The sequence below is a fragment of the Monodon monoceros genome, unplaced genomic scaffold (assembly GCF_005190385.1).
Source record: "Monodon monoceros isolate NGI ecotype Baffin Bay Population unplaced genomic scaffold, NGI_Narwhal_1 Super_Scaffold_1, whole genome shotgun sequence".
Taxonomy (NCBI): domain Eukaryota; kingdom Metazoa; phylum Chordata; class Mammalia; order Artiodactyla; family Monodontidae; genus Monodon; species Monodon monoceros.
The window spans coordinates 86389675-86411746 of record NW_021703765.1 but is presented as its reverse complement, the minus strand read 5'-3'; the positions used below and the strand labels follow the sequence as shown (position 1 = coordinate 86411746).

The 22072-nt window shown below is 56.7% G+C and overlaps 1 protein-coding gene across 1 annotated transcript in view; it reads left to right on the top strand.

The window, feature by feature from the left end:
* The window catches only part of GALNT9 (polypeptide N-acetylgalactosaminyltransferase 9), a 91504-nt gene that overhangs the window by 23591 nt on the left and 45841 nt on the right, over nucleotides 1-22072 (top strand). Inside the window, exons 2-4 of the mRNA XM_029226959.1 lie at nucleotides 1100-1280; nucleotides 16755-16921; nucleotides 18960-19134. Of these exons, the coding sequence (XP_029082792.1) occupies nucleotides 1100-1280; nucleotides 16755-16921; nucleotides 18960-19134 (523 nt within the window). The remainder of the gene's footprint in view (nucleotides 1-1099; nucleotides 1281-16754; nucleotides 16922-18959; nucleotides 19135-22072) is intronic.

The window sequence follows — 22072 nt, the reverse complement described above, 5'->3', positions numbered from 1 at the left end:
CACACACACCCTGGTCATCCCGGGAGGGCTCCTTTTCAGCCAATGCCACCTTCCACCCCGGTGGCCCCTGCTCTCGCTGCTGTCACCATAGAGTAGCTTCCTCTGTTCTTCCAATTTTGTAAATCGAGTCGTACATGTGTTTTCCTCTGTGTCTTTGGAGGCTTCTCGCTCAACATAATGCTTTTGAGACTCATCCAGATTGTTGCATATTTGGTAGTTCCTTTGTTTTTATCCCAAAGTAGCGTTCCATTGTGTGGATGTACAATTAGTTTAAATTATGAAGACCAACAACTTCAAGGATTGGTGAGCACGTGGGGCAGCTGCTTTGCATTTTTTAAGTTAATTTATTTTTATTTTATATTTTTAAAAAACCCATGGGAGTTCCCTGGTGGTCCAGTGGCTAAGACTCCTTGCTCCCAGTGCAGGGGGCCCGGGTTCAATCCCTGGTCAGGGAACTAGATCCCGCATGCCTGCCGCAACTAAGAGTTCGCATGCCACAGCTAAAGACCCGCGGCAATGAAGACCCGGGGCAGCCAAAATAAATAAGTAAATATTTTTTAAAAATAGCTTTTGCTTCTCAGAACAGTTTTGGGTTTATAGAAACGTTGAGTGGCGGGTACAGAGAGTTCCCATGTAGCCTAGCCCCGGCCCAGTTTCTCCTGTTATTAACACCTTGCATTAATGTGGTATATTTGTTACAATTAAGGAACCTGCACTGACGCATTATGATCACCGAAAGTCCGCAGTTTACGTGAGGGTTCACTCTCGGTGCCGTACTTGCTCTGGGTTCGGACAACTGTATATGGACATGTACCCACCATTACAGAATGGTACAGAGTAGCTTCACTGCCCTAAAAATCCTCTGTGCTCTGCCTAGTCACCCCTCCCCACAAACCCCGGCAACCACTGATCTTTTTACTGTCTCCATAGCTTTGCCTTTCCTGCAATGTCCTAGAGCTGGAATCCTGCAGTATGCGAGGAATTTGCAGAGTTTGCACCTGAAAAAAGGGCCTTTTAGGGTGAGGCTGGGAGAAGGGCGGGGGAAGGACACGGTAGGTCCTGGGACGTGCCTGACCCCCTCTTTTCTCCTTTCCGCCAGGGCTCGCCAAGCCCATCGGTCTGGTGGAGGGGCCGGGCGGCCTGGGCCAGGGCGGCATGGCGGCCACACTGCGTGACGACAGCCAGGAGACAGAGGGCAAGTTCGAGGAATACGGGTACAACGCACAGCTCAGCGACCGCATCTCCCTGGACAGGACCATCCCTGACTACAGGCCCAAAAAGTGAGTACGCCGCCCCTCCCACAGACACCTCCAGGCAGCCCCCCGCAGGCCTGGGCTCCTGGCACCCAGATGTTCACAGGATCTGCTGGACAGGCAGAGCGGAGGGAGGGGGGCCCTGGCAGGTGGGGCACCCCCCATCCGTCTTCTCTTCTCCGGTTTCTCTGCTCTCGGCCATGGGCATCTTCTGCAGGTGCCCAGTACAGGAATGAGGCTGCTCAGGGACAGCGCTGCCCAGGAAGCTGGGCAGCGCCATTGCCGATGCTCCAGGTGCCGCCACTTATACAAATGACACAAGTGACAAGTGACACAGCTTGAAGCATAGTCTCTGCCAAATGCGTTTGTCCTCCCGCTTTTGGTGCAGGAGCCGCGATGGTGGGTGGAGGTTCTGCTTGAAATGAGCATCGCCCGTGTCTAAAAGGCATTCCATTTCTGTCACTTGCCTGTAAACCCCTGTCCCCCCCATTCCCAAAGCCACAGCAGTTGATTCGTCAGAAAAGTCAGACCCCTCGATGGCTGTGCCTCGCCTTCTGGTCACTCAGGACTCCTGGCCTCAGATCACTGCATCCTGTAGTAAAGCAGAGGCGAGACTGGAACAAAACTCCGTGTTGAGTGGACCTCATTGCTTTACTAACTTCTGCCGAGCAGGGCGCCTGCACCCTGGACATGCAGCCAGGCTCCTTTCTGTGGCCCTGCCTGCAGCTGGCAGCCTGGAACAGGAAAACACTTTCAGCAGCACCTTCTCCCTGGCAGGGGCTGCAGTGCAGGGCTGGGCTGGGCCGGGCAGCTGTGTGGGCAGAGTTGCCGCTCTGAGTCCTGAGTCCGCGGAGCAGCCTTCAAGGAAAGGTGGGTGGGGGGTGCGGGGGAGTGTCTCCTTTTAGCGCCTGTCTTGGTTTGCCTCTCTTCCAGTTGTGGCTTCTGAGACAGGACTCTGGTTTGGGAAGTGGTCCCAGAAGCCCTGGGAGGGGGTGGGAAGGCTGACAGGGAAGGGCCCGGAGCACGAGAAGGTGCATCATCGTTGCGGGTACAGGTGGTCGGCTGCGGATCAGCTCCCCTGGGGACACAGGGCCTCGGGGCTACCCCAGCCCAGGGAGGACCAGGGAGCGGTTCTCACAGACTCCCTGTTCCTCCAAGCTTGAGGGCTTGCTGTGCGAGGAGTGAGGTGAGATGCCCAGAAACGAGTTTCTAGGGCGCTGGGGCAGGGCTGGCAGTGAGCGCGTGGCCGCACCAGGGAGTGCTGGGGCCTGCAGGGGTGCGGGGACCAGCGCGTCTGCCCAGGTTCCGTGCTCTAGCCGCAGCCGGGATGCGTGGTGGGAACTGGCTGACCTGAGCTGCAGAGTGGGAGGTTAGGCTGTCTCGTGACTCCATTCCTGTCGCATTATACCCAGAGAGCCTGGAGCAGGCGGCTCCCCCCGCCTTGACCACCGCGGCTCGTGATGGCGCTGTTTCATTTTCATGGTTACCGTTGATTTAGCATAAGTGGTGCTGCTTTCCATTTGCAGCGACGAAATAAAGGTGCCGTTTTGAATTTAAAAAATGCATTTAGGTGTAAAACAGGCCAATTTGGAGAAACATACAAAGTAAATAACAACGCAGGTGGTGCCGAGATGTGACGGCCACGGACCTGAATGAGTCAGGGGCTCTGAGGGTGTGTGAGTGTGTGTGCACGCGTGTGCGTGTGCATGTGTTTGAGTGCGAGTCGATTTCTGAAAGCCCCCGTTGTGTCCTGACTTTTGGAGGATGAACTAAGTTGCCCACCAGCAGGGTCAGCACAGCTGCTGGCGTTTAGCTCTGAGCGCCTGGGCAGCCCTGGTGCGGTTCGGGGGACCCCCCAAGGCCAACCTCAAGTTCAATAACTCACTAAAAGGAGTCATAAGGCTCAGCAAAGCTGTTACACACGTGGTGCAGTTTGTTATCGCTGAAGGACACCAGGCAGGAGTTTCCAGCTGGCCCTCATGGTGGGGCTCACAGGGACGGTGCCTGATTACCCCCCAGTGGGGCGTGAGCACGCTATGACATATTGTCAGCCGCGGGGCTCCCTCGAGCCTTTTGTTTGTTTGTTTTTTCCCTTGAGCCTTGGTGTCTGGGTTTTTACTGGCTGACCTCAGTCTCCAGCCCCTGCAGAGGTCAAGCCGAGACCCCAGATGAATCCCACTGTAGCAAAGACCACCCGGCAAGGCCCCAGGCCTCTAGGTGAAGGTGACGCTCTTCTCAGGCAGGATGTTCCAAGGGCTCAGAGGTCACCTCCCAGGAGGTGCAGGGCATGCACGAGCCAGACCTGTTGCCTTGGCCCCTTCCTGTGCACGTGGTCCTAGTGGGGACACCTCAGCTGACTTGGTACGGAAGTGGCGCCGTGCTCCGCCTTCCTGAGCCACGCGGCACATCGGGTCACAGCACCCCGTCCCTGTGACTCCGGGGGCTTGCAGCCCCTGGACTTGGGTCGGAGGCAGTGGGGGGGCGTTCTTCTGCTGCGTCTCCTCCTTCACCTCATAGCATTTGTTGTCATAACTGAAGAAAGCCCCTTCTTGCCCTGTTTCCCAGAGATCGTGTTCTTTTGGTGGTCCTGCAGAACCCTCTAGAAGCCCTCCACGCTGCCTCTGCATGGCTGGACCCCTTGCCCAGTGGGCATTGGGCTTGAGTCCAGTCGTGACCAAGTTATGATGAAGCTGAAGTCTCTCTGTGACCCCCTGAATCCCCCCAGGGCCCGCTTTCAGAGCAGTCCCAGCCCACAGGGGTCCAGCCCACCACCCCCAGCCCTGGGCCAAGGGCAGGGGTCTCCCAACGGTCCTGCCGCATCTCCCAACATCAGAGCAGTGGTGCTTACAGAACAGATGTGCGTCTGCGTGTAGCAGACGCTTGTCGGTCGCCTCCTCAAAATCCAGTTCTCTTTCTTCGGGCAGTAGCTCCCTGTTTCCATGTGGGGACCCATGGAAACTTCCCACCCCTGCTGCAGGGTGGGTCACATGACCAGGGCTAAGCCAATCAGAGCTCACGGTCCACCAGCCACAGTGATTGGCTCAAGGAGATCACATGGTCTAGGCCAGTCCAGCATGAGCCTTGGAATTACCTGAGGCCATGGTGGGGAAAATCAAGATTTTCCCCAAAAGTAAAACTGTAAGTTTAGGAGCCTGGGGATCTGCACTGTCTTATCATCATGAGGGGAGAGCTTGAGCTCCCAGGGCGCACTTGTGAAACCGAAGAAAAAAATCCGGTTGCAGGGCATGGCAGAGCTGGGATGTGGGGAGGAACTGGGTTCCAGTGCTATGAGCACCTGGATCCAGCTGTCCCTGAAGCCACTTGCAATAAATTACAAATAAATTTTAAAAATAAGTCCGCTAGACTCTGCAGTAAATTAGTATACACACATACACATATATATTTTAAATTTTTTGCTTAAGCAAATTTGCACTGGATTTTCTGCTTTTTAAGCTGAAAGGGCTCCACCTGATGTGTGTGGTGTGTCACTGCACACTCTCCTGTCCTCGGGAGCACTGTCCTCCCATGTCTTGCTGGGCCTGGGATTTGCTCAAGCAGCAGGAGCGATTCTGGCTTTCCCTTTGAGGATTCAGATCCCCCGTAAGAAACCTCAGCCTGCCGAAATAAAAACTGACAGAGTGATCAATCCCAGTTGTCACTCTCACATCACAAAAGAAGACATCAGGGCGAACTTTGAAAGAGCTGACCTTTGCAATCTGCCTTAATTGATAGAAACCCGCTTTACAGAAACTCTGATTTGAAGGGGCGGAGCTCTCTGCCTCCCTGAATTAGAGAATGTGGATTTTATCTAGTTACTCACCTGGTTGTTTATATCCCATTTCTTCCCAAAAAAGAAGTGAGGAGGGTTTGGCACCAGGCGCGTGTGCAGACCACCCCTCCTACCCCCATAGGCGATGTGGCTGATGAATCAGACGTGGAAAGGGGCCTTCCCGCGCCCCTTTCCTCACGCCCCTCCCCCCAGTGCCCTCCTGTCCCACAGGCTCTGCCCGGGGCCTCTCTGGAGCTTGCTGCCGCTGTCACTCGACCCAGAACTTCCCTCTGCACTCAGGGGACTGCATCATGGGGATTATTCAAAGCAGTGACAGCCCTCATGAGAGTCTCGCTTAAAACACGGGCTCCAGTCCCCCAGGGGCCTTTCTGACGAGGAACTGGGGTCTTCTCATGAGCATGACCAGGCATCCAGTCTTCTATATTTGGAAGTGAGATCTTCCCTGACCTTTAGTCCTCCAACAGGAATTCCCCTTATTGCCTACCATTCTGGGGGCTGGGTTGGTAAGACTTAAAACCCAGTTTGAAACAGCTGAAGCAAAAAAAGGGAATGTATTGGCTCAGGCGCTGAAGGGTAGGCTTTCAGGCACGGCTTGATCTAGGGGATGCCGCTGTTAGCCATCAGCTCTGCCTGCCTTCAAGTCGGCCCTTGGGTCAGTCAGGATCCTGGAAGGAAATGGGTGACATCCTCAAGAGGGATGTGGGCAGAATCTAGGAGCCCCACGAGGGATGTTGAGGCACCCAGGGAGTGCAGCAGTGGCTGAAAAAGCTGCTCAGTAAAATACAATATCCTGGTGCCTGATGTTCTGCAGTGGGGGACGTCAGAAAACTTTTCCTGAAAAAGGCCGTGTGTAAAAACCTCCCTGTTTTTCTTTACTCTCACAAGACTGCCACACTCACAACACTTGTGACATCAGATGTGTGGGGCTTTCCCACACCAGCCAATTCTCCGACACCAGCTGGGTGTCCTACACTTCGATTCAGTTCTGACACTCTCTGCCTAGAGTCGGCATCAGACCCCACAGGTGCAGGGCTCAGAAGCCAACGTCAGCTCCAGGCTCTGCCCCGGCACTTGTGACCCCTGCTCGGCTTCAGACACTTGCTAGGACTGCTCACGGAACTTAGGGACACTTGTGTTTACTGGCGTGTTCTAGAATGGAGACGCGATGAAGGACACGGGGGGAGAAGCCGGAAGAAGCGCTGCACAGCGGGAGGCCTGGGAGGGTCCTGAGCACAGGAGCGTCTGTCCCTGAGGAGCCGGGGTATCCCACCCTCCTGGCACTGGATGTGTTCGGGACCCCAGAAACTCTCCAAATCCCGTACTTCAGAGGCTTTTACGGAGGCTTCATCACGTTGGCATGATCCATTTTTAGCGTCACTTTCAGCCCCTCCTCCCCAGAGGGTGGGGAGGAGGGGCTGAAAGCGCCAACTTTTTTTTTTTTTTTTTGCGGTACGCGGGCCTCCCACTGCTTGGGCCCTTCCTTTGCGGAGCACAGGCTCCGGACGCGCAGCCTCAGCGGCCATGGCTCACGGGCCCAGCCGCTCCGCGGCATGTGGGATCTTCCCGGACCGGGGCTCGAACCCGTGTCCCCTGCATCGGCAGGCGGACTCTCAACCACTGCGCCACCAGGGAAGCCCTGAAAGCGCCAACTTCTAATCGTGGTTCGGTCCTTCTGATGACCAGCCCCCAACCAGGAGCCCACCCAGAGCTGCCTCATTAGAACAAAACTCCCTCCCGTCAGCCAGGGACTCCCAAGGCACTCGGAGCTCAGTAGGAACACTCCGACCTCGCCCATCGCCCTGGAGGTTCCAAGGCTGCGGCTCTGTGTCTGAGAAGCGGGCTCAGAGACCAGTGCATGTTTCTCATTACTTCATGAGCCAGACAGTACATGTTTCAGGCTTTGGGGCCTTGCGAGAGCAGCCACAGCCAATAGGTACATGAACGGGCATGGCTCTGGCCCCAAAAACTTTATTTGCAAATCCAGGAGGCAGCCTGTTGTGTGGCGTGATTTCCCCCAGAGTCTTACCTTCCTCACGTCACCCGGTGTGACCGATCGTATTTTCCAAAGGTGGACGCAAACCCCTCGTCTGGAACCTTGCCCCGCCCGCATCAAGAGGTGGAGACAGTGTCCGTCCCCTTGCAGTCAGGGGGGCTTTTGAGGCTGGTCATCCCATCGAGGAGGGCGGACGTGAGGCTGTGGAGCTCTAGGGCTGCCCGCCAGCCCGGCAGGCGCCCTGGACCAGGGGCCGCCACGTTGTGCGGAAGCCCCCGCGCGCTCCGGCAGAGCGTCCATGCGGCCAGGCGCCGAGAGCCGGCGCTCAGAGGCCCGCCAGCCGGTGCCGCCTCAGCCCCACCCGACAGCCCGCTCCACAGTCCCTGACCCGGCACTGCCAGCCGAGACCTGGCAGGGGGCCGCGGCAGGAAACGAGATGACGACGATCCCGCGCTGAGGATGCCTGGCGCCGCGGGAGGAGGCCTGAGGCTGGCGCTGCAGCAGGCTGACACGCGGGCTTGCGAGGCTCGCTCGCGGGCACTGGGGGAGGCTTGCGCTCCGCAAACAGCAGCCGCTGCGCGTTGTCACACGTCGGTGGCCGTGCCTGGTGCTTAGGAGGCCCTCAGGAAATATGCATGGAGGATTAAATGAATCAATACATAAATGCAAGCTCTGTCTACGCCTGTTTGAAACTTTCAGAGTTTGGTTTCCTGAACAGCCTTTAGCCCCCGGAGCCCATCCATCCAATCTGGCAGGTGCAGTCATCACAACACACGCGGGTGGAGGAGCGTGTGCGTGTGTGTGCAGGCACACGTGTGTGGGCATGCGTTCCCACCTCAACTGGCAATTCCATCCACTCTCAAACCAAAGTTCTCTCTACCTTTCTCCATTAGATACATTATTGATTTCCCTTTGTCTGGAGGTAGATAACTTTTCTGATTAAGCGGTGGCTTTAATTATGCCACAAAGCACATAACAAAGATCTTGATTATTAAGACTGGCCCACGGGATAATGGAAGGAAGACTGGCAAACCCAAATTAAACGGCATCGTAAAAATGAACGGCCTTGTCCGAGGCCCCGTCCTGCATTCCCGTGCAGTGATGCCCCCGCCCCACCCCCCGTTAGGGCTGGAGAAGTCTCAGTGCGTATGAATCGTCTCTGCTGCGCATGGCTCGGCGGTCAAGTGTAATGAGTGCGGATTTAGGGGATGGTGATCGCGAGGCACTGGAAGCAGGCACCGCATGCCACGTGCCAATCCGGCTCCACATGGGGGCTCTGATGCCACCGGCATTGAGGGTCTGCAAGTGGAGGCAAGGGTCCCAGATGGCGGGATGGAGAGCACGGTGCTGTCAGGGAAACGAGCTCGTTTCTTTCCTCCTGCTGCAGCCAGTAGACCCCCTTCCCTTCCCACCAGGCCCAGGAGCTCAGGGAAGGAGATGCTTGGGGAGGGCGGGGGCCCCTCACCTGAGGCTGCTCCTCCGCCTGGGATGCTCACCAAGGGGAGCAGGCCCCACCCGCTCACCCTCCTGTGTGCCGGGCTCTTCCTTAGAGCCAGCTGTTCCCCCTGCAGCAGGGTTGGAGGCTAACAAAGCCAGACAGGAAAATCGGAGGCCACCTGCCCCGTGGCTCCGTCTCAGCTGGGAATTTGCTGGGAAGGGGGAGCCCACTCAAGGGCCCCGTGGAGGGTCAACTCAATGTGGGGCTGCCCCAGATCCCGTCGGGGGCCGGACAAACAAGTACCAGGGTCCCACCTCTCCCTTCCCTTCCACTGTCCACCCTAAGGGCTTACTGATGATCCCCAGGGCCCTGCTGGGGCTGCTGGGGCAACAGAAGACACCTGCGCTGAGCTGGACCCTGGCATGGGGCGGGTCATCGGCCTCTGGCCCAGCGGCCCCAGGGACTGCCCTAGGGAGTGCCTGGAGGGGCTGGAGGTCACATGGCCTGAAGGTCGCACACTTGGGCCCCGATGGACCTCACTGCCCAGGCAGAGACACTCCAGGTGGGCGCAGGGGTCCTCTGCAGCACTGCACCCAGGGATGTGTGGTCTGGCCACCCTTGCAGTCCGCTCGCTCTCCTGGGCACGAGCAGGCCTCCAGGCAGCCAGACGGCGACCGTGCCCGTGAGCACACGACCCCACGTGTTACTGTCCCACCTGGCTCCTATGAGGGGTGTGTGTGAGGGGCCTTTCTGTGCACGGTCCAGTGTTCTGTTTCTGACCGGCTTTTGCTCTGAGCTCTGAGGGTGGCGTGTGTGCTCATTTCTCCTTGAACACGTGGTGCAGTGATTCTCATGCATCTCAGCCCAAGTGTCTCTCCAAAGGTGCGTGTGGGTCGCCCGCAGCTGTAAGTGAGGGCCTGGGTGTGGAAGGGTGAGTCTGAGATCCGTACTCACCCTTAGCTCCGCGCACAGGCTCCTCCAATGAACATGAGCCGTTAATGTCTCCACAGAGTGTGGCTGTGCGTAAGGTGCCCGTGAGGGCGTGCGTGTGAGTGCATCATGGGCACGTGTAATGCGCGTGTGCACATCTATGCTGTGTGTGTGCAGTTGTATGTATATTTGCAGTGTTTTACTTGTGTGCACGTGTGCTTGTGCACGTGCGTAGTATACGCACGTCTGGGTGTGTGCACGTACATATTGCTTCTGGGAGGTCTTGCAGCCAGCTGCCTGGACGGATGGGTGGACTCAGGCTGGGAAAGACAAGACCCCAAAACAGGAGGCTCTGGCGTTCCTCGTTGCTCAGGTTTCCTCCTCTCCACCTTCCCAAGCAGCCCCTCTTCTGCCGGTTTTCCGTGGGGCTGCGCTGTCTCTGTGCCCATCAGGATTCTGCCTTGGGCTGGCAGGAAGGCCAGGCGTTGGTGTGGGATGCACTGGTCTGGGATTCCAGGCTCGCACCGATGTTCCCAAGAGGGCAGGAGCGTGTCAACCCAGCAGGCTGCTGCTGCCCGGAAGGCATCCCCACTCCCCGGTGACGTGCTTCCAAGAACCCTCCTGACAGCTGTTCCCAGCAACGTCCCTCTCGGTTTCCGAGGGTACAGCTGCCTGGGTCTGTGCTCAGCCCAGACCTGTCTCCTCTGGCAGGAGATGGATGTGTTTCCTGTTGTCACAGGCAAAGCTTGCTGTCCCCCCGGGAGGCCACTGCCACTTCATCCCCTCTCTATCCTGCATTTCTTTCTCCAGCGGCACAAAGGGCGTCCCCATAAATTTCCATCAGTGTCGCTGCCACGGCCCCGTTGCCCCGGAGGCCAGCTGGGACGCGGCGTGCGACGCATTCCAGTCACGACCTCGGAAGTGGCTTCGAGAGCCCGTAACCGCGCCTGGTGCTCTGTGGGTGTATAAATCCTCTGTGAAACGGCTTGGTGGTTGAGGATGTCCTGCTTCTCGGGCTCCAGATAGGACATGCGAAGCCGAGCCAGAGCCTCTCTGGGGCCCATAGCCCAGCCCCTCCTCCGGCCTTGACCTGAGGGGGCGGGCGTGAAGCCGGCCAGCCTGCGGGAAGCGTACAGCGTGTACCCAGCCCCGTGCGGGAAGCGTCCAGTGTGTACCCAGCCCCGTGCAGGAAGTGTCCAGCGTGTACCCAGCCCCGTGCGGGAAGTGTCCAGCGTGTACCCAGCACCACGCAGGACAGCATGTGTCCGAGAACAGGACGGAGCCGCCGGACTTTGGGGAACGCACCTGTCCTGGTTACGATTGCTGCTTAGTTAGCTGCGTTAAACCACGTTTTAATGTACTGAGGAGCAGGAGGTCAGGCGGGGTGCAGGGGGAATAGCCTCTCTGAGCAGTACTTCCTGAGACCTCGGCTGGGAAGGTGTGATGGGGGCTGCTCAACGGTGGGGGCTGGAATCATCTGGGGGGGCAGCGTGCACACGCCTGGCAGCAGATGGACGGTCCACCCAAGCACCCACACGTGGACCCTCTGTGTGGCCTGGGCTTCCTCACAGCGCGGCGGCCTGGGCAGAGTCCTGTGCCTCTCTGGTGCCACGTGGCCCCAGAACAAAGTCCCAGCACACGAAGCCTTGTTGCTCTTCGTGACTCAGCTCAGAAGGCACGTAGCACCCCTCCCCTGTGTCCTGTTGGTGAGAGGCCGCAGAGCCCACTGTCGTGCAAAGGGAGGGTGGCAAAGTCCCAGGGGACTTGGGGACTGTCGTTGCAGCGTCTTTGGAAAGCATGATCTACCACAGCACCCATCCCGGACTGTCATGAGGTGACGTCTGAGGGCACAAGGGCTAGATGACATTCCGAGGGAGGAGTGGGATTCCCCTAAAAAGAATGGATGTTCTGTGTCACTAGATGACATTCCGAGGGAGGAGTGGGATTCCCCTAAAAAGAATGGATGTTCTGTGTCACCGAGAATGCTTTCAGATGAAAAACCTAGCAAGTCTGAAGTGGCTGCAACAATCCCGGGATTCCTGATCTCAGATAGTGAGAAGTCCACAGCCCGGGGTTGGGGGGGGGGGCAGAGTTGTTCATTGGTGGTTCAACGACATCATCAGGGACCTGGGCTCTTCCCACCTCTCTGCTCTGCCATGCTCAGTGCATTGGGCTTATCTCCTCATGGTCACAATATGGTTGCCATAGCTCTCAGCATCACGTCTTCACAGGCCAAATTTCCAAAGGGCTAGAATAAATATGTTCCTACATCTTGTTCCTCTTTAAGAACAGAGGAATCGTTCCCAGAGCCCCCTACAGACATCCCCTCCTGTGTCCTGAGCTGTGTGTCTCACCTTGCACCGTGCAAGGCAAGGATGCTTTCCTGCTCCTTCTCAGAGCCCCTCCAGTGTTTAGTTTGCTCAGTCTTTGCCTCTCAGGATGGCGGGGACACCCAAGTCTCAAAGAATGGGGTTTGCCGAGAATTTAGCTGAGGAGGTTGGCAGTTGGCTCTCTCCTCCTCTCGAGGCAGCCGAGGTCCCAAGCTGGGACTGTCTGTGTCCTAGACAAGGACAGGGTTAGGATGAAGCAGCTGGTGTCATCTCTACCAACAATGTGAGAAAGCCCCCAGCTCGCCTGGACGGGGATGTCCTGAGACAGGGTGTGCAATGGCCAAGGCCAGACTAACGTCTCTGAGCACTGGACCCACTGGTCCCCTGTCTTCCTCTCTCGGCTTGGTCTGGGACTCTGGGGTGCGGCTGACTGGGCAGACCCCTCCTGAGGGGCATTCACAAGTGTGTCCCTGCATCATGCACATGTCAGGACCTGTGCAGGATCAGGACTGACAGAAGATCCATTTCAAATTGGCTTAAGCTGGAAAAAGAGAGAGAAAGAGAGAGATGGGGAGAGAATGTATTATTCCTGCAACTACAAAGTCTGGAGGAAGCACTGGCTTCGTGTAGACTTGGATTTGAGGCTCAGCTGATGTCATCTGGACCTGGCATCTCACCATCTCTCTGCTCTGCTATTGGCCTCATTGGCTTCATCATGACCACTGGATGCAAGATGGATGCAGCTGCTCCAGCCTCACATCCTATCTCCCCAAGGCCCCAGCCAACCTCTCCATGGCTCTGTGTGTCTGTTCCTGAGCCTATTGCTGAGCTGCCTGGTTCAGACCCAATCACGTCCCCCCTGCTTCATCCAGGGGCTGGGATTCCACCCAGTGACTTAGAATGTGGCAGTGGGGGGTGAACCACACGTGTTATGGGGGACAAGGAAGAGACTGAGCAGGACCACAGCAGACATCCACAGCCTGAGACAGGATGGACAGGACTCCGGCTGGAGTTCGATTTTCAGGGGGAGGAAGGGACCTAGGGAGTGTTGCACTCCAGGTAACATCAGTCACCGGGCACGCTGGGCTGGGTGCCGGGAGCCTCATGATGCTGGAACGGTTGCCAAATCCCAGCCCCGCCAGGGCCAGACCCCAGATCCTAGACCAGGGCTTCTCACGGGGCGATTTCACCCCGGGGCACATTTGGAGATGTCTGGAGGCATTCTGGGTTGTCTCAACCTGGGTGGGGGCCACGGATGCTGCTAAGCACTGTATCACACACAGGATGACCGCCACAACAGGGAATTATCTGAATTATCCAGCCCCAAAAGTCCATAGGGCTGAGACTGGGAAACCCTGGTCTGGATGGATTAGACGTGGCTCAGCCAGGACTGGAGAGACCCCCAAATAAGGCAGATGCCCCAAGTGGGGCGGGGACACAGCCCTGTCAAGGGCTCATGGGTGTGTGTGTGTGAGTGTGGGCATGCATGTGCCCATGTGGTACGTGCACATGTATCCTCAAATTCAGCTCGAGGCTCAAGTTTAGACTTTTAACGTCTCCCTCACACAAAATTATTCAGAGTTCCGACACATGTCGCAGATTTAAACGTGCACCTCATGCCCCACCTTTGATTCCACCAGGAGCTGTGAATGGAAGCTTCTTAGATGTTGTGGATTGAAGCCCATGGAGCGTCTGCCGTTCTAGATGCCGTGAAGCAGTGACCAGACAAACAGGGGGCCCTGCCTGGGGGCTCCCAGCCCAGGGGAGAAAGAGCAGAATAGCAGTCAGTGACGTGGCCGCGTGGGGGAGGGCGTGCAAAGGCCCTGAGGCAGGAGCAGGACTGGCGTGCGTGCTCCTGGAGGCACTGGGGCCACGTGGAGCCATTGAGTGAGCAAAAGGAAACAGACAAAGAGGTCAGGTCAGAGGGGGCCCAGCTCACACATCCTAGAGACCACGCCCTTTCTCAGCGGACGGTGAGCGCATCCAGGAAGAGGGTCAAGGGAGAGGCGGGGAGACCACAGTCAAGGCCAAGGCTTTGCCAGAGCAGGTGGGCCAGAAATGAACCGTGTTCATCACTAAGGGGAGCAGGTGGGGGGCAGCAGGAGGGAGGGCTCAGGGCGATGTCGTCTGGTTCTCTCCCGACCTGTACCTGTTAGCTTCAAGTTTGAACGTAGAAATGTTACTCGGTCAAGTGGAAATCTTTAAAGTGTATCACCCGTCTTCCTTCAGTTTTACGGTGAACCAAGAGCCTTGGTGTGTGGGAGCGCTCTGGGTCTCCCTCCACCTCCGGAGGCTCTGGGAGGGGGTGATGGGGTCCTCCTGCCCCAGGGCCCGAGTTCCTCTGTCCCGGCCTCTGCCCCACTCCTGGGACCCACCCTGGGTCACCAGATTTACAAGCTCGCAGAGCTGCCCCCTTGCTGAACTCTGATTCTTTCCAATCACCATAAACGTGGTTTATTTTCTGTCGGACAGGAACAGGGCTTTCAATTACAGAGGAGAACCTTCTGGCTCCGCTTAGACCGACTTCTTCCAGGGCTGCAGTGTGGCGGCCAGTTTTGTTTCCCCCGCCCCACCGAGTGCCTCCCGGGCTTCAGCGCAGGGACAGTCCCTGCAGGGTGGGAGGACATTGAGCCCTGAAACTGAGGCTGATTCAGGTGCAGAAGGAAACCCAGAAACACAGCACCTCCTGCCCGGAGGAGGGAAGCAGGGCATCGTGGGACAGTCCCACCCAGTGGCTGCCGGAGCTTGTGCGGGTGCAATGGCAGGACAGGAGGACTCCAGCCTAAAGTCAAGTCCAAGTGCGCTACTGGCCAGGTACCTGGGGTCAGAGGGGTCGGGGGAGGGTGGTAATCTCCCTTGTCTTCAACGGGGCTTTAGTCTTGGGTTTCTTACTTCCTCACTGACGTCATACCTCCCTGTGTGTGAGGAACATCCCCTTCGATCTGCTCAATATTTACCGATTGATTTTTAATTTTTTGGCCTGCACAACTCGGCTTGCGGGGTCTTAGTTCCCCCACCAGGGATTGAACCCGGGCCACAGTAGTGAAAGCACCAAGTTCTAACCACCGGACCACCAGGGAATTCCCTCTGCTCAATATTTAACACAACCAATTTTTTTTTCAACTGAGAAGGGGATTATATTATAAGGAAAACAGATTATTTTTAGGCAAATTTGTGGTGGACAAAAATGAGCCATATATATTGCACGATTTCTAATTTAAACAACCATTTGTAAGCTGCACATGTTTATAACAGGAGTGATTTGTTACGTGTAGATGAACACAATAAAGTGAGACAGTGCATCGCCCCATGGGACACGTGCCCACACACTCCTGCCGCACCAGACGGCCCCGGTCCTAGCCTGGCTGGGCCCTCCTTAGCCTTTGGGTCTCGTTAGGGGCTGAATTGTGTCCCCCGACCCCAATGCACAGGTTGAAGTCCTGACCCCAGGACCTCAGGATGTGACTGTGTGTGGAGACCGGGCCTTTACAGAGGTGACTGAGGCAAAATGAGGCCATAGGATGGGTCCTCATCCCATAGGACTGGTGTCCTTAGAAGAGGAGATGAGGGCTTCCCTGGTGGCGCAGTGGTTGAGAATCCGCCTGCCAATGCAGGGGACACGGGTTCGAGCCCTGGTCTGGGAAGATCCCACATGCCGCAGAGAAGCTAAGCCCGGGCACCACAACTACTGAGCCTGCACTCTAGAGCCCACGAGCCACAACTACTGAGCCCACGTGCCACAACTACTGAAGCCTGAGCTCTAGAGCCCATGCTCCGCAACAAGAGAAGCCACCACAATGCGAAGCCCGTGCACCGCAATGAAGAGTAGCCCCCGCTTGCCACAACTAGAGAAAGCCTGCACGCAGCAACGAAGACCCAACGCAGCCAAAAATAAATAAATAAATAAATTTATTAAATTAATTAATTAAAAATCACTCTATTTGAACTGTGTTTATTGTAAACTGCACACAGCAGAGCTGTGTGTGACTGAGTGAATGTGTGCATGTATAAGTGTGCTTTAGTGTGTATGTATCTAACTTCATTGAAAAGCCTCTAAAAAAAGAAAAAAGAAAGAAAAGCCTCTGCCATTTTGAGGAGAGAGTAAGTTTGTTTGCATTTATTGTAGCAGCCAACGTACTTGGTTGGGTGCCTTCTGTCTTACTTTATTTTTTGTTCCTTTTTTCCCATTTCTCTAGTTTTGAGAGCTCCCTTTGCCCCTTTGTGAACTTATTCCACTGGCACTGGCCTCATCCCACACGCAACATGGAATATTTTGCTTTCCCTGCCCCCCGTCTTTTCCCCTCCCACAACCTTACAGCCAAGATAAGACCTTTGGAAGAAGATACTTCATTCTTCCATTTCACCCTCGATGCTAAGGTTGGGCGGAGGCCACGATTAGACTGTCCTGTGCAGGCATCTCTCCCGCTTCAACAGCCCTCGTCTGGCACTAGCGCTCCGCCCTCCTGGGCAGCCCAGCAGTGTCTACTTAGACCCCACTTCAGGGGACAGTGGCCGCCGAGCGCAGGACCCACCCAGTAGATGCCACGTGTCCAGCAGCAGCCTGCTCCGTGACCACCCGGCGCTCAGGTAGAGCTGGGCCTCGGGAGGTGACATGGGCTCCGGGCTGGGCTCTCTCCCAGGCCCTCCACTGGGCTGCACTGCGAGATGACTACCATTCCTTTCATCTCTCTTCCACGCCTTCCAGGGGCATCAAGGAAGAATGCTCTGTGTGATCCCAGTGGGACTTTAACCCCTTAAAGTGGAAGCTCCCTGCCTCTCTGCAAGGAGACAGCAGGGTTCAGGCTCAGAGCCTTGAGGTCCAGAGCTTCTGCGACAAACGTCATCGTGCTGTTCCTCTCACTGTGCTCGGTCCTTTTCCATCTGTGGCATTGCTGTCGCCCTTCCACTGGAAGCAGGATTGAGAACTGGTCCCAGCGGGCATCCCGCGGGGGCACCAGGCTCCCACCTCCCCGTCACATCCCGGCACGGACCACTGCCCCCAACCCTGTCTCTCCCGCAGGTGCAGACAGATGACCTACTCGGACGACCTGCCCCAGATCTCCGTGGTGTTCATCTTTGTCAATGAAGCCCTCTCGGTCATCCTGCGCTCCGTCCACAGCGTGGTCAACCACACGCCCTCCCAGCTCCTCAGGGAGGTCATCCTGGTGGACGACAACAGCGATAACGGTGAGTGGGACCAGCCCGGCCCCCCGCGAGGGAAGCATGTCAGAGCCCTGGAAGCCAGCAGTCTGAATTCGGGCTGGGAGTTGGGCCACACTCCCTCCAGGGGCTCCAGGGGAGGGTCCTTCCTGCCTCGCCCAGCTTCTCCCGGCTGCCGGCATCCCTGGTGTCCCGGGCTTGGGGCCACATCCCTCTCACCTCTGACTCCACCTTCACAAGGCCTCTTCCCGGTGTGTCTGTGTCTCTCCTCTTCTTCTAAGGACACTTGTCATTGGATTTAGGGCCCACCCTAACCCAGAAGGTTTTCACCTCAAGATCCTGAACTAGTTATATCCACAAAGATCCTACTTCCACCTGAGGTCTCATTCTGAGGTTCTGGGTGGACCTGAGCTGTGGCAGGGTGCTATCACTCCTCCAGCCAGGAAGGCCCCCAGCGTGTTGAGTTCTCCCATATGCTAATGGCACGTGGACAAAGCTGCAGTGGGAGCCTTGCTGGTGGGGAAGCTGGACTGGCTCTCACGGCCGGAACCTGGGCCATTAGTGTGGCCCTGCGTCAGCCTCAGTCCAGCCCAGCACGCTGTCCACACCCAGCTGGCACAGGGGCTCCGAGCCCCTCACAGGGGTCCGGAGGTGCTCCGCCTGCCCCCGTCTGCGGTCCCCACACCGAGCCCCTGACGCGCTGAGCCGGGCCTGCCGGCCCCTCCTCGTCCCCAGTCCCTCCCATCACAGCAGCCTCTCCTCCTCACCTCGGGAGTGGGGGGGCGGGTGGAGGAGAGCGGGGCGAGGCCTCCCAGAGCCCTCCAGGATGGCCTGAAGGAGCTCCAGCCCTGCGTGTGCTCTGTGTCTACGCGGGGGGGAGAGCCCCGCCTGACACCGTCAAGGGAGCAGGGAGCCGGTGGCCGGCACCGGCCTGCGGGGCCCTGGAGAGGGCGGGACAGAGCACAGGAAGGCTGCTCCAGGAGCCCCTGGCTGCTGCGGCTGGGGGCACCCCTGGGACCAGGGCTGCCCTCGCAGGAGCGTCCACTGGAGCCTGGTGATTGAGGGGGAGGGATGGAGACAGGCCGCCCCGGCACCTGCCCAGCCGACCTGGAGAAGCTCCCGCCTCACTCAGATGCCCACTTGCTTTTCCCCTTTTTCTTTTCCCTAAAGTCTGTTACTATTGTGACTTACTTTGTTGCTTGCGCTTTTGGCCGTTGGGAGCTTCCTCACGTAGACGCCTGCGCCCTCGTCAGTTTTTTAATAATTTACTGAGTTGAAATTCTCATAACATACAATTAACCATTTACAAAATAAGTGTAGAGTTCAGGGGTATTAAGTACATTCACGTTATTGTGCAACTATCGCCATCATCATGTCCAGAACACTTTCACTTTCCCAAAGTGCAGCTCTGTCCCCTTTAAACACTAACTCCCCGGAGCCTGTGCTCCGCAGTGGGAGAGGCCCGCGTACCGCAAAAAAACAACAAAACCCCCCAAAACCCCACTAACTCTCCACCGCCCTCCCCCAGCCCCTGGCACCCAACACCCTGCTTTCTGTCTCTGTGGATTTGTCTGCTCTAGGGACCTCATATAAGTGGAATCACACAGGATTTGTCATTTGGCTACTGGATTACTTCACTGAGCGTAATGTCCTCAAGTTTCTCCATGTAGTAACATGTGTGAGAATTTCCTCCCTTCTCAGGCTGGATCACGTTCCATTGTATGGATGGACCACACTTTGTTTATCCATCCATCTGTCCATGGACTGCCTTCCTTTCTACAGCTGAGTAATTCAGCCCCGTTTTCTCCTGTCTTTATAACACGTGCCTCTGTCTGAATCAGTCTGGCTTGATTGTTCATTGTCTCTCCCGCTGGAATGCAGCTCCGTGAGGTGGGCTCTTATCTCTCCGAGGTCCCCCCGCAGCACCCCGAACCCACATCCAGCAACGGTGGGTCCTCTTAAATGTTTATGAAATATGGATCCAGGGCACACAACGACAGTGGGTCTCAGTGACCTCAGGCCCTCCCGAGGTGTCACGCCCGAAACATCTCTGTGTCCCCCACAGTGGAGCTCAAGCTCAACCTGGACCAGTACGTCAGCAAGAGGTACCCGGGCCTTGTGAAAATCGTCCGAAACAGCAGGAGAGAAGGCCTGATCCGGGCTCGGCTGCAGGGCTGGAAGGTCGCCACGGCGCCTGTCGTGGGCTTCTTTGACGCCCACGTGGAGTTCAGCATGGGCTGGTAAGGGCGGGGCTGGGCCCTGGGTGGGGTCGGCGGGGTCTGCTGGTGCCTGCAGGACCCCCGCAAAGAGGATGAGCCTGGCAGGGCCGGGGGCAGCTAAGTCCAGCCACGTGGCCACTCCACGTTCAGCTCCTGGACCCAGAACCCTGTTTCTGATGCGTATATATGAAGATTGATCTGTATCCCCACCTTGTCCCCAAAGGCATTTGAATTGGCCACTCATTCCAGCAGGTGGGAGTCAAATGAGGCTGTTCATGTGACCTCAGGCCAGGGGAATACACAAAGGTTGGGGGCAGTTCCTGCATGAACACGTGGTCTGTAGGGTCTCAGTTAACGGAGACCTAAATCTAAGGCACAAGTTGGAAGCAATTTCTCATCCTTATGGAAAATTCTAGATCAAAGCGCCCACTCATTTTCTCCCACCCATCCATGCAGGGGTGAGGTGGGCTTCTAGTGAGAAACCTGGAGGGGGATGTGGCCAGGGGAGCGGCAGGGATACCTCAGTGACGCAGGAGCATCTGCGTGAGATGATCTAGAGGTGCCCCGGGGCCCGCCCCGCAGGAAGGCTGGGACGTCTTGCTTTCAGGGCCCAGCCCAATCCAGGCTGATCTCATCTTGGGCTTTTTAACTGAATTACATCTGCCAAGACTCTATTTCCAAATAAGGTCCCCTCCCAGGTTCCAGATGGACAAATCTTTGTGGGAAGACACCGCTCAACCCTCTCTCAGCTTCTGGGGGCTCCAGGAGTCCCTTGGTTTGTGGCCGCGTCCCTCCAATCTCTACCTCCATCTTCACACGGCTTCTCCTCTGTGTGACTGTGTCTCTCCTCTTCTCTCTCCTAAGTACCCTTGCCAGTGGGTTTAGGGCCCACCCAGGTCACCCAGGATGATTCCATCTGGGGATCCTTAAGTTAAACCCACAGTGGGAGGGTCTGCAGGGGGTCCACATGGGCAGGGAGTATAAGCCCTGCACCCAGGGGCAGCCTGAGCACCCACCAGATGAGCTGCAGGGAAAGGTCAACCCTGGGGTGGGTGGGCAGCTTGCCCTTGCCCTGTTTCAAGAGAAACTAAACCTCACCCTTTTTATATCAAATCGCCCACATTACACCTTCAAACTCTGTGAAGCCTAAACTAAGACGTTCACTGAGATACTCCCTTGCGGGAAATGCAAGGGCTGCGAACGCTGTAAGGAGGTGTTCGTGGTGGACGTGCTGATCAAGTCCCACAGCGCCTGGCCGGTATCCCCAGCTGGGGGCCACGAGGGTCTGGCCTTCGGGGTCTCTCAAAGTTCTTGGTTTCCCTAACGGCTCCTGCTGGTTGGACCAGGGCTTTGATGCCTGGTCGGCAGGTGAGTGGAGCCCTCTCCTCCACGTTCCCTCCACTCTCGCTGTGGCATCTCAGTCACCCCAGGACCATGAGTTTGTTCTCAGCGCTGCTTCTGTCCCAGTACGTTCCTGACGGAGATTCGACTTCTTTCTGCTTTGACTTCCCCTGCTGGCCCCCACTTCCCTCTCCTCTGCCACCCTCATGAAGCGAGTCTTCTTTTCCCATGACACCTGTCACGTTCTATCGTTAATGGCGTGCTATGGTCTGCTCTCCCCACCAGGGTCACTCCATACCGTTGTGCAGGTTGTACACTGCACAGCTGTACTTGGAGGCCTTTCTGTCCTTCTAATGTACGTAAAACTCCCTGGAGCATTTGGAGGGCATTTGGGAGAATCACAAGTCTACCACATTAAATGCAACTTTAATTTTCACAACTGAAAACCCAGTTATCCATCTGCAAATAGCCCTTCCCTCCAAGAATTGCCTCCACAAAGATCCTGCCTGATTAGCAGATGTGGCATTTGCAGAGAGCTTTTCACTTCTGAAGCACTCTGCTAACAGTAATTAATTAAGCCTCCTCATGAAGCTGAAAGGCAGGTAAATACCAGGCTGTCGCTTGGAAGCACAGGAAGGAAGGCGGGCCACGTGGTGCATCTCGCCAGGGTCAGAGAACTGCCCCAGCCCCACCCTGCCCCCGCTGTCCCTGCCTGAGCTTGGCCCCCTGGCCCCCTGTAGCGTTCGTCTCTCTGGCTGCCCCGTCAGTGGGCTGCTCGCAACCACGTTGAACTCCAGTTCGGTGACAGGCCCTCGGGCAGCATCTCATCCTTGCAGTAGACAAGGCCGTCTCTGGGGTCAAGCTGCACCTGCTTGCCTCTTGGACTCCTGCAAGGAGAATCCGCAACCGACAGCCCATGTCCTCTGGTCCCTCTCCTCCCCAGCTTCATTGCCTACACTGCCCCCATCTCTCCACTCCAGGCCCCTGGCCCGCTCCCCAAGTGTACCAGCACATCCCAGGAGCTCAGCACTGGCTGCTCCCTCTGCGTGGAACGCCCCCCCCCTCCCCACCAGCTCTCCCAACCACCTGCTACATCCTACACCTCCTTCTGTTCACCACCCAGGGCAACGTACACCAGGCACCCTATTTAAAAGTGCAATTCCAAATCCTCCTTACTTGCTCTCTTTTACCACCACAACAGCTATCACCTCCTAATATATTATATCATTTATTTATACGTTATTGTCTGTCCCCTGACCCCCACCTAGTCAGGGCTACCACATACTGTTGTGTAGGTTGTGCACTGCACAACAGTACCTGGTAGCCTTTCTGTCCCTTCAGTGTATCCTAAGTTCCCTGAGGCATGGATTTTTTTTTCTTTTCTAGTTCGTGAATGTACTCCGGTGTGTTAAAACAGGGTGTGGCACATAACAGGTCCTCAATTCATGCTTGTAAATGAACGTACGGCCACCCGTGCGGGGAAGGAGGGCCCGGAAGTGGGATGCACTGGAGGGGGAGGCCGAGCTGTGAAGGGACAGACTGAGCTGACCCACAGGGCCTCTGGAGCCAGGACGGCCCCATAGAGGCGTCAGAGATTGGGCCCAATCCGTGTGCCCGT